Raw genomic sequence first — 13021 nt, 5'->3', positions numbered from 1 at the left:
TCCCTTTATGTCAGTGTGTGTGAGGGCAAAGATAGTTTTGTTGCACAACAGTGTTGACATGATAGGTATGTCATTTGATAAAGGAGCTGACAAAGAATTTAACACATTTTTTTTTGTTACATACACACTGTGTCGGTAGTAACTTCTGTTTTGTTAAAGCTGTATCTCACTTTGTTTTGGTGAGCATAGCATCAAGTCTGATGGACCACTGGGCTGTCCCAAATGTTTTGGGTGTGGACAGCCTGCACTTGTCCAGACATAAAGATCTACTCCTATTATTCACTCTACTCTGCAATTCACTCGTTTGTGAACAGTGAATGATGGTGAGCAGCTTAAGTTCTGTAGCTGCTCCTTCATAGGTTCATAGATAGGTACTAGGCTATTGGCACTAGGTACTAGGCTATTGGCACTAGGTCCTATACAAGCCTAGCCAAAAAAGGTACCCTGGCTTTCGCCACCCAAGAAAATTATTTTCCTGTGCCCCTGTAAGTACATAACTACACATGTACAACTGCAGTAGTGTTAACAGGGGTTTGTGAACTGCTTGGTGCCTCTGATATATTGTTTTATTGGAAACCAGCCATACACAGATGTTCAAATGTTTATGAACAGTGCTCTCTTGACTTTTTTCTTGCATAGGATATACCAACATAAAAAAACAGCAATAGACAATATGTCAGTGAGTACTGCAACAAACGTGACCTGCACACTCTGTTGGAATAGAGTCCTATCTCAGTTTTAGCTGTTAATATCATGCAATGAGTTGTTAGTTTAATTAGTACTAAAAAAGGTGTTAAATAAAGTCAAAGTATACTTATTTTGTTAGGAGAGACAAAAAAAACTTTCAAAACAATTAAAATAACTGCTAAGGGAATTTCACATAAAGTTCACCCCCCTTACCTTCAAGTCAGAATAATAGTCTAGTCCTGATGTTTCTGTTGCGGAATCTTGGCTTCCTGAAGTTATTGTTGACAAAAAGCTTCCTGACCCTGGTAATGGTGAAACAGATCCCAGCTGTTCTTTTAAAGTTTCTCCCAATACATCCAGTTTTTCTATGAAACAGTTAAGCTCCTGCTGCAAGATGTTCAGTCGTACAATGATGGCTCCCACTACTTTATATCTGCAAGCATTTTCAGTATTATCAATAGTGCCACTCAATGTTTTTTGGTCTACAGACTCAATATCTGGACAGAACTTGACATTAGATAATTCTTGCGAGTCAGACAGTAGAAGATCAATAGCTTTGCTAACTACAGTAGCCTGATCCTTGACTATCAATAAGTTCTCAAAGTCTCTTGTTTTAAACATTTTTGCTGCGTTTATATTGAAAGCATCTTGAAGTCTCAGACCTCCATTTACAGGCATTTCATGGCCATCCCTAGAATGGTTCTCACCACCAACTGGTCCTTCTCGCCTCATAGGCACTGGAATAAACTGTGCAGAGTCTCCAGCCTCTGCATCTGTTTCCATGGCTGGTATAACAGTCTGACATGATGCCAAGTCACATCTCTGTAGGTTGGAAAGAAGAACTCTGTTCTCATACTGGAGTTTCTTAACTTTTCCGTTAAGCTCACTGATCTGGAGTTTGGCAGTCATAAGCTCCTCCTGTGAAGTTTCACTCATAACAGAACAGCTATCTTCAGACATAGTCATTTCCAGTTCATGGTCTGATTTGTACTTGTTTAGCTCATTCATAAGTACTTTATTCTGATCTTCCAGTTCCATAAGGGATCTTCGGAGAAGCTCTGCTTCTTCTTCCACAAACTGGAGGTGTCTGCTGAGCTCCAGGTTGCTGTCTCCAGAGTCTGTATAATGAGCAGAAGACACCGCCAAGCTGATATTTTGACCATCAAATTCTCTCTCACCCTGATATTTCATGTCATCCATTTCAGCTCGTAAACCTCTGTTTTCAACTTCAAGTTCAACTATCCTTCTGCTCAGTATGTTGGCTTCTTCCTCCACGAGTTTAAGGTGGACTTTGAGCTCAGCTTCCCGTGAGTGAGGTGTATCGGCCAGTTCATCAATTGACAAAGAGCTGTCCAGGTCTCCATAAAGGGACCTGTATTTCACCAGTTCCTCTTTCATACTGTCATTCTCTTTTGCCAATTTAGTCAATTTTTTGCACATAAGTGCAGACTCCTCCTTAGCAAAATATAGCTGGCATTTCAAATCAGCACTGTCTTCCTGAAATTTAAAAAACATTAATCTGCTTAAACAAGTGTTTACTTCACGAATACACATGAATGGCAACTGGTATTTTATTTTCATGAATACGGATATGACTATCAAGTATGGTTTCTCAGTGTTTACTTGCTTCCCAGATCATCCAAGCTAATTATCACAATTCTACTTCAATCATAGTTAATGCAGTTGTTAAACGTGTGTGTGTGTGAGCAAAGCAAATATAAATGTGTGTAGTCAATCAGGGACATTACTATTGACAGCCAAAGTGCTACGGATTATAGATAAAATTAAATTGTGTCTACCATTCTTGTTCCTGAAAACATCTCTTACCCCCTGTACTCAAGAAACTAATCCGAAAAGAACAGTGATGAAGGAAAAGACCAGATAAGCACCAATGGAAGGTCTTGGCATGACAGTGTATGGATGAAAAAAGCTCAGCTGTCTGCAATTTTCAAGTTTTGAACTGCTATAACAACCTATGACATGCAAATTTTGAGTAAACCACCACTAAAGGAATTCATGTTCATAACCATACGTTTAGGTTAAACTGACTCATCTATGGAAAAGAAAAGATTAAAAATCTTTCAGATTTGAAACTGGACAGTTGAAAACATTAAATACAGACTGGATTGTACAACCAGAGAATGATAATGCTACCAGCAATCACAAGGAAAGTCTATATGAAAAAGATTTTGGGGAGCACCAGACAGAAAACTTCAAAATTTTACCATTTGTTATCACTTCCAGGTAGAACAAGACCCTAACCTGCTGCAGAAAAGTACAGTTTAACATCTACATTGGGTGTGGTAACAAACTGTACTATGTTTCTTCGCCTTCCATTGCTGCAGTCCTGACTATTGGGTAGAATCCCCAAGCAGAGGTAAGGGAGTGCTGTAAGTGTGGCCCCCTAGTTAGTGAATGAGGCAGCTCCTGGAATGGAATGCCATGATGGGAATAAAAAAAATGCAATGCAAAAGCCAAATCCACCTAGAAATAGTTTGTTTTTTTGACACAGCCCTGCTGTGAACTCAAAGCAAAAGAAACAAGTAACTGCTGAGACTGCCTAAAATTTTTAGTCCTGCTCAAATACGGATGAAATCTCTTCACAGGTCACAATCATAGTGAGCTGAAATTGGAATGCAGCAATCTTTTATGAAGAGAAGGACAAACCTTGTCCAAAAAAATAATAAGATATTGTAGAGCCACACTCAAATTATAGCTAAAAATCCATCAAATTCTTTGTTGTACTCCAAAATAAAAATCTCTTCCATTTTAGTTCCCCATTACTCTGTCTGCTAAGGAGTTCTGCAGTTCTTCCAGTTTCCCTTGCCTGAAGAGTTAAGCTGTGTTTACATAAAACATCTAAAAAGTTCTGCTTGGGTTCGCATAGAGGATAAGAAATGTGTCTCCCCTGTTTGTTGATGTACTACATGATGTTTGTTGTTTCTGTTATGAATCAACACCTGCCCTTGGAACTCTTAAGAATTGACAAAGCCATTGAAAGTAACTGGATCTAACTCATATTGATTTCCATGTGCTAGTATCTGGCAGTAGATGCTGTAGTCTGGCAGGTTTCCCACTTTCCATTTTCAGATGAGCTCCCCCCAGGCTCCTGGGTCAATGTCCGAGTTAGAATTGACTCTGCCTCTGCCTCTGGTTGGTCACAGTCCCTGTTTAGGTGACATTCCTGAGCCTAACAATTACAAAATTCTTTGAATGCAAGGTATTATTTGAATGACAGTGTCCAAATCTGGCAGTGCTGTGTCCACACCACATTTTGAGATACCATTGTAGCTTCCTATGCAGTTTAGCTTGTGGGAAGCACCAGAATACAAGATGCCATGACACCTAACTGTCCTTGCAGTCATATGATTGAGCAGTAAAGTGATGAGAAGTAAAGTAGTCTTTGTTTAGTTTGGCCATCTTAACTGCTGTCTTCAGTTCTAGACTGTCTACACCCAGAAAGCACATGTCTTCTTAGAGGGTACTACACTGACTCTTTTTTGCTCACAGAATACTCATCCTAGGCTTAGCACTGCTATAATATATTCCAGATGCTGTAGGTCTCTCCCTTTTCTTGAGCAGAAATCAGGCAGTCGTCCCAAGTAAGATTAGATTGAATTATTCTTGAAGCCTGAAAGCTATCACTGAGCCAGAACCTTTGTGAATACTCAAATGAGAATTTCCAACAGTCAAACCAGATACTTTTCTGCAACTTAGCCTTATAGGCATGAGCTCTTTTCTGTAGAGGAGGGAACATCTGGCATGCCTTTGAAAGGAGGGCATTGTATGGAAATAAAATCTGTAACAATGATATCCAAGGAGTTGTTAAATTAAAATTTAAATTAATTCCCACTTAAAAGGAAAAGTCTTAAGCCAGATCTAGCCAGGAAGAGAATTTGAATCTGAAAAGGCTGCCAGGCGTGGATCTTGGGGACGACTGAGAAACCTCACCCTCCAGAAGTCTCTGGAGCAGGACTGTTCTAACCCTAAAAAGACTTAAGAACTTGAGCCCTACCACGCCTAGCTAGACTCACGCCTAGACCTACCCTAGACTGATATACATACCCCATATGTCCACCCCTTTAGCAGGCACTTTCTACTAAACTGTAAAAATCTAAAAAACTTTTTTCAACAGCATCTTTAACAGTTTTTTTTTTCTTTCCTTTTTCTTTAAAACAGCTTACAACAAACACACAACACAAATACATCATCCAAAATCCTTGTCTTAACATGTTCAGCTAAATTTATGTTCTTTTCCATCCTTCACTCCAGCATGGAAGAACAGAGCTGGTAGCAGCCACCTCGGAGGGCCCCAGGCCAGCATCAAATACAGCATCAAAGAATGCTTACCCTTACACTCCACTTGTGAAGAACCAAATCCAGCAACTTTCTTTTACTCATACTACCTTCCGCCAAGCATCCACCTTAGATTTCAATTGTGAAAGAAGGTAATTCTGATAATCATGGTAATCAAATCTTCATCTGCCATCATAATTTTTCTAGGTTAGGTACAGAATGGAAATGGAAGGAGAAGCCCCCACTGAAGCTGAAGGCCTACCTCTCTCAGAAGTTTTGGCAACAGAAGGAGAGGCCCTAACTACCTTGGGAAGAGCACTACCTAACTCCTCCTAACCTTGCGCTTTTTAAACCCTAGCACAAGAGCGGCAAACTACAACAACCAACAACGCCTAAACAAGTGTATACACACAAGGTAGTATCCCATGAGGTATCTCATGACTGCAAGAAATACATTCAAGACTCTTGACATTTCCTTTTTTCTGACAGGCAAAAAAAAAAAAGGCAAGAAAACCAAAATGGTACCAAGCCAACTCTGTTTCGTCAAACTGTGGCTCAAATATTTGTATCACTAACCCAGAATTCGCAAACTGCACTCGCAAAACCGTGCATGGACCCAAACTGATGCAAATGACGCCGTATGGCGCGGGGGTATGGCGTAGTGTACTGACGCATCGATATCCCAGCGCGCTGCCGCGACCGAAGCCAGCCTTATACTCTCTATTATTGAGGCTGACTGACTGGATCGGACTACACCCAATAGTCAGGACTGCAGCAATGGAAGACGAAGAACATCATGCTAGTCTTAAGGCCTATGTAGTCACAGCCACATTTCTAAGCACATTCCATAAGGGCCAAATATTACTCGATACTGAAGTCTGTTTAAAAGCAAGTGGGACATAAGGTACTGAAAGGGATGGAAATAAGTGATTTGTGCCCAGCTTGACCATCCTGACTTTCTGGACAATGTCCGAGAGCTTCCTGGCGGTGGCTGGTGAGCATTTTGAGGTCATAAGCAGACATCACTAGATATGTGTCAGACAGGGTTTCAGTAGGCATGTCATTATGTACAGGGATACATTTCATGTCACATGCGTTCTGCCCCATTTAGGGTTTCCAGTCTTGATACTGCCTAAAATCTCTAAACAGCAGGCCACATATGACACCCGCCTCCCAGCTGTCATTCTCATGAATTTGTGGCAAGCTCACCAAAGGATGGCCCTTGTACGGCTGTACATTCCCTGGACAGGGAGAGGCCACTTGTCAGAAGGTAAGGAATGGGATTTCACTGCACCTGCAGGAAGGGAGTGAAGGGGGTCATGTGGCTTCAATGGATGCCAGAGATGTAGGGTACTGGCACCATCACCAAGGGAACAAATCATCTAACTCATGTGAGGGGCAATTTAGTTTTAGAAGCAAAAATAATTTCTTTTAAAATGAAAGAAAGAATAATTAACTCAAAGATAATTGGGAAGTTATTCTTCTGCGTCATTCGATCTTGTTATACCAGCAGTTATAGGAATGATATGGATCTGGGCTTGAGACTCCTAGTTAAATGCTATGTACTTCTAAATAAAGCTGCTTAACTATCCAGCATTCCCATATACCCCCCCCCCCAAAAAAAACAGCCATTAATTTTTAATGCATCACATCCAACAGCATAAAATAAAAGCATGCAATAAAAATTACAATGTGTGGATTTTATCAAAGAAAAAGCATACATAAATTACAATACCTGAAGCAAAGGTTTCTTTTCATGTTTTCCAGTACTACGCGAGCTTCGTCTTTTTAAAGAATTCTGAAATAATACAAATAAAACTTTTACCATCAAATTTATAGTATTCATCCCAGTCAGTAAACAGAGTACACAAGAATGACGACACACATGTACAAATATATTTGTGTGTGTATGTATGTACATATATATATCCCCCCCCAGTCTGTGAACTTAAGAGTTGTTAATGTCCTTAAAATTAAATAAAAGGTATTTTTTTTTAGTAGTTTACTTCCTAGACTACAGTACTTCATCTGGTAGACGGACACCCATCATAACTCTCATGTGCATTGCTCTCTTCAGTACAGTATTCCAGAAAAAGAAAAGCACGCCTCGGTGTTGCTATGGAGACAGTTCATTGATTTAGCAGAGAGCTATCATCTTGCATGACAGAAAAAACAATGAATATGTTAAGCAGAGCCATGACAACACAGGGATTATAGCAGCATCATTTACCCTGAAAGGAGTAGTTTTACATGACTACGCTTAGCACTTTGAAACTATTTTAATGTTGACACTAACTACACTTTTACATACCAACAGGTTAAAAATATTACCTTCTTTGTCATCTCTCCCATGTCTTGTAGGGTGCTTTTATCGGCTCTCTTAACCCTTCCTAATGCTAAGGAGCAACTTTTTAATGTAGTCACCTATACTTTTATAATACTAATAATGCACATTAACTGTACGTATACCTTATTTTGTCCAACCTCAGACAATCTTTTTAATTTGCGTTTTACTTCATTGTATTTTTACAAGTATAACTTGCACACATTTTTTTTAAGTTTATTTACATCTATATAAATGCATTTATATTACTACTTGACACATCACCTTCATAAATGGGCTTCTGAAACGATAAAACTTGCAACTCAGACCTTGAAACACCTGCTCTGAACCTTGAGATAGAGAGTCACAGTAGCCCTTTTATGGCACAGCTAATAAAGGTCCCAGGTATGCCTCCCACTTAGACTGCCAATGCTGTTGGAAAATAAAAGTGGATATCTGGCAGAGTGCTGCTATGGAGGTTCAAAGGAAGTAGCTTTACTTGTTTTACTCTGTTCACCCCTGCTAAGCATAGTTAAACTATGCAATGCATCTGAGGGAGAGGAGCATTACTATCTCCAATATCAAGGTTCTGCCCCAGTGCAGAAAAAGAGGCATCTGACTAACAAGACAAATAGGACGCTCCCCCAGATGTGAACAATGCATCTGCAGGTATATAAAGGTCAATGGATGAAGGCTTGCTTAATGGACAAACATGGGATATCACAGAAAATAGTGGCATATTTAGTCTGCACTGGAAGGCCAGTTTGTCTCAGAACTCTGCATCACCTCTGTGAAATGCAATTGGTTATTGTTCTGAGTATTTTCAGAGCTACCTCTTGTGGTTTTCTAGGTAGTACACATCAGATCACTAACATTTATACTTCATAAACAGTAAGCACTTTACATGAATTGATTAATGCAAAATGCTCTTTTTAATATATCATGCAATTAGTTCTCAACAATTCAATCTTTTTTCTAAATGCCCTTTTCCTTTGTGCCAACCATCAACTTCTCTTACAGTTCTAGTGCCCATTCATTATTGAGTGCAGGGCTTCTAACAGCCGAATGGAGGAGGTCTTCATCCAGACTATGGCTATCCATTTTTCAGGACAGATTTTAACCATCCCCAGGCTGGGGAACTATATGGCACTCCTTCCCTTAAATGTGGCCATGTCATGCTGGGCAAAGGCCAGGGTATTATAATTAAATTAACCCCACCCCCAGGTGTCGGAAGTGAGTGCCTCCATAAACTACAGTAGCCTACTATACCCTACTTTGATGAATGCATACATGTCCTGAGGGCTATCACTGGCTTGGAAATGCCAAACCCACAACACATCCTGGTTATGGCCTCTAGTGTTCCGCAAACTACTGCAGTACAGAAGCAAGTGGTCACCACAAAACCATCACTCTCTGACCCCCAAGATGAACAGCTGGCATGAGCTGCTTAATCCTCACCCTCCCCTAGTGGCTCTTCTAGTGCCTGAGCCATTAGCTGAACTTCATGTCATCGGAGTTACAGTCATGGATTTTTCCTTTCTGCACCACCTAACCAGCATTCAGATATTATTTTTAACTCACTGAAATAATCACAAACATTTTCCTCTTAAAATAAAATGTATGAATACCATATCATGAACAAATGCAAATATCTAATGAAATGTGAAGAAATGCACATAAAATTCATTAAAAGTTTTTCTTAATTTTTTCTTCCAACCCAGTGCCTGCCTGCCTCAGGGGATAAGTGTCCACTGGATAGAGAATGTGACTATTACTCACTTCCACAAAGTGACAGAAACCCTTATAACACCCCCATCACTACAGCAGACGGCTCCAGCTATATTCCTGATTTTCACCAAGGCATCATTAGCAACAGACGTACTCCACAGCATGCCCCTCAAAGTCCCTGACCCCAAAAGAGACAAGCAGCCACAACTTCCTCACTCTTGTCTCCTCAGTTCGCTCCTTCTGCTCCGAGGCTGTTACCCATTCTCAGGGCTCTAGCACATTACAGCATAGAGCCTGCAAAGCTAGTCAGCACAATATCGTTTGGAGATATGTAGATAATCCTAAGTAGCTCAAACTTCTTTTAAATATTAAAAAAAGTACCCTCCATTTTGGATTTTTTTGTATATTAAAAAATGCAAAGTACATCCATTGTTGAAAAAAATATATAATGCAATATCAGTTTAACTGTACATGCAGACCAATATCAAAACAGAAACTTAAGCCCACTGTTGATTTGCTTACTGAATATATGCATCCTGGATGATGATGCCAGAAGACATGCAGGACTGAAAGCAAATGATTTGGTGACAAATACAGACATCTTCAGAGCAAAGTGGGACGTTACCTGCAAGAGTTGTGTGGAACTAAAGTTACTGCATCTAACTTTAGACAGGTTCAAATAAATAATTTATCTTTTCCTGGTTTTTAGATTTTCCATGTACAGATGGCAGACTACACTCACCACAAATAAAAACCAACACAAAAGAAAATTAAATAAGCAGTATTACAAACTTAGGTAAACTGGTTGCTAGTGCAGTGCACAAAAATGTTATCTTCATCACCAAACCAACTTGTAAGGGATGAGTACTACAGAAAGTATCATCTTGGAAATCACAATGATATACTCATTTTTGCCATAAGCTAAGCCGGTTGCTTTAGAGGCATGGGGCGGATGAATGGGGGGTCTATACAAGCAGGTGGGGAGCAGTGGGGAAGGTCTGCACAAGCAGTAGGGGGGCAGGTTAAGAAGGAAGAACTAATAAAGGCAATTGAGTACTTAAGCTAAGGAGGTGCTGAGGCAAAGCATAGCTGCATCATATCACAGTGACAAAAGACACAGACCAAAACCTTTTTTTTCCTGAATATTTGTTTAATAAAACAATAAGAATACACACAACTGGCCTAGTGTTAGGATTGGCTTTTTCTTTCTTTCATTCTGCTGGCGCAGTGGTGTCGCGGCATTGTCGCCTCACAACAAGAGGCTCACAGTTCAATTCTTGGCTGGAGTGCCTTCTGTGTGGAGTCTGCATGTTCTCCCTGCGTTCGTGTGGGGTTCCCTCCAGGTGCTCCGTTTTCCTCCCACATTCTAAAGACATGGGTCTGCAGCGTTTCTCCCTGGGCCTCCATGGAAAATAGTCTCCGTCCTAGTCAGACATTCCTGGTCAACAAATTTTAAAGAAAGAAAGTAGCATTAGTAGGACTGGACAGAAACTGTATTCTGTAGGAAATGTAGTGATTCTCCAAACTGTCCATATTTGTGCAACTGTGTGTGTGTCTTGGGGGGGGGGGGGTCAGTATAAGACTGCGTATATGAGCACGTGTGTGTGTGTGTGTGTGTGTGTGTGTGTGTGTGTGTGTGAGTGAGAGAGAGAGGAAGAAGCTGGAACTGCAGGTTAGTAACTACCAGAAACTGATAAGCGTATAAGTAAAGAGAGATGCTGAGGAGGCTTTTAAATGAAACACCAGCTCTGGCAGTGTCTTTAGCTGATTCTACAAAGCTGCTGCTAAAAAGGGGTTAATTATTAAGACATATAAAATACTGCATGATACCTATAAGAATCAAATCACAGAAGATTAGAGAAGATTGGGAATTGAAATTGGCATACTGCATATGCTAGAGGTGTGATGGAAAAACAGAGGTAACTGGGAACATGTTTTTGGGACTGCAACAAATTGGCATATCTTAATTTCCTACAATATACTTTATCAGAAGTGTTGGAGGAGCAAATGGTTGTAACTAAGGAAATTATTTTTCTGAGCTGGGATACATGATCTGAATTGCCCAGATATAGTAAAGCGTTACTAATGCTACTGGCTGCAAGAAAGCAATTATTAAAAATGATTAAAAAAATATTTAAAGAACTGGAAAGTGGGATATTTAGAAAAAGGAAGGAACAAATTACATATAAACAGTACTTGTGGGACATAAATGTTAAGGAAAGGCAAGAACTGGGTGATTTATGTATTGTCAGAGTAAATGAAAATTGTTAAAATGTATACCACATGAACATTTTCATCTTGCAAACCAAATTTCTTAATCCCTTGACGGACCCAACTGAAATGGCCGGTGCATTTTCCTCTGACTTTTACTATCACCTGAACAGTTGCACAGTGACGTCAGTGCCCGTACTTCCTGAATATATAGGCACTTACAGGATTAAACCTCTCTGGGGGAACTCCCATATTAAGAAACTGTACAACAAAAGAATGTAAAAAAGTTGCAGGAAAGCCTCATCTCCTCTACCTCTGGGGCTACAGTGAAACATGCAAATAAGGAAATTAAAAACATTTAGGAAAATGTAGAGCAGATTCTGAACGTAAATTTGCTACACATTCCAAAGGAAATTACAAATTATTTTTCTGTTATGTTAGAAAATTGAGGCATAAATGTCCAACAATGCACTGAAGTCATCCAAAACAAAATTACCCATTCTGACCCCAAAGATGTAGGCAATATGTTAGCAGACAAATTCAGTGTTAAATCTAACCTTACAACCCACATTATTGCCCACACTATCCCTGGGAATTTAGTTTCTCCTGAAATGCTTGAACAAGTCTGAGAATCCCTGTCAAATGCTAAAATTAATACTTCCTTGGATCTGGACAACATACCAGGCTACATTCTCATCAGTGTCGTGTGTGTACTCTCTGAGCCTCTGCTTAAAGAGTTGCTGGTTCCATTGCTAATGCAAAATTGTAACTAGTGGGGTGTCACAGGGGATCAGTTCTGGGCCCTTTACAGTTGGCATTTATTTTGCAGAAATCAAAGTCAATATCCTAGAACTGTGACTGGTCAAGTTTGCTGATGGCTGGAATATGTCTACACATTATGTATCAAAACCTTACTCTAACTAAAAAAATGCAGTATAGTAGCTTTTGGTAAAAAAAAAAAAAAAATTCATCATGCTTTCACCATAATCAGGAAATCGTTCTAGCTGGCCCAGTTAATTTCAAAGAAGTATCTTCAAGATCCAAAGATGGCATACTAGAATTGTACTCTTCCGTTATCAGACCTATCATTGAATATAATGACCCCTTTCGAATGTACAAATCCAAATATATTGCTCAACAGGAAAGACCACAAAGATATCTAACCAAGAAAATTAAATACTAACCTAACAGAGATTAGCGCGCCTCTCCTTATACCCCCGTAGCCTGCTGACAGCTGAGAGGTGACCTGTGTCTCGCTTTTTGAGCCACGAAAGACCCAGTCCTTTATGACCTCCTGTTTTTACTCAAAACCAGTGGCTCTGCAAACACCTGCACTCAGAACCTAAACCTACACCAACAAATAAAGACGACTTGTAAGAGGGCAGGTTTGGAAGGAGAGCACTACAAAGTGTTGAATAGTGTCGAAAAATTGTACGAGTGTCTGTTCAAAGGAGTATATGGTTATGCAACTTAAGGTCTCAGTGATCACTTGCGTACCGTATTTCTCTGTAAATAAGACCTAACCAGAGAATAAGGCCTAGCATGGTTTTCCAGGGTGGTCATGATATAAGCCCTACCCCAAAAATAAGCCCCAGTTAAGATCGTCAACAGCACACAGACGTGTTGAACTATAAAATATTATTATTGACACTCTGCTCACCATTTTCGGACCATTCAAACACCTAACTTCTTCTCTTTGTAGAAAGACATAAGATTCTTTCCCCGGGAGTCCTCCACGATTCTTACTGTAACCCTAATCCTCACTCACACTTGACG

General features: G+C 39.9%; 1 protein-coding gene across 3 annotated transcripts in view; it reads right to left on the bottom strand.

Moving 5' to 3' along the window:
* The window catches only part of SOGA1 (suppressor of glucose, autophagy associated 1), a 972945-nt gene that overhangs the window by 365883 nt on the left and 594041 nt on the right, over positions 1-13021 (bottom strand). For all 3 annotated transcript variants that reach the window (XM_044090186.1, XM_044090184.1, XM_044090185.1), the window contains exons 4-5: positions 6719-6781; positions 901-2184 (exon numbers count right to left, since the gene is read on the bottom strand). In XM_044090186.1, coding sequence (XP_043946121.1) covers positions 901-2184; positions 6719-6781 — 1347 coding nt within the window. The remainder of the gene's footprint in view (positions 1-900; positions 2185-6718; positions 6782-13021) is intronic.

This window comes from Protopterus annectens, chromosome 12.part0 (genome assembly GCF_019279795.1).
Source record: "Protopterus annectens isolate FY-2018-M chromosome 12.part0, PAN1.0, whole genome shotgun sequence".
In the NCBI taxonomy this organism is placed as follows: domain Eukaryota; kingdom Metazoa; phylum Chordata; order Ceratodontiformes; family Protopteridae; genus Protopterus; species Protopterus annectens.
Note: the sequence above shows the minus strand (reverse complement) of the source record. Positions and strands in the feature narration are given on the sequence as shown.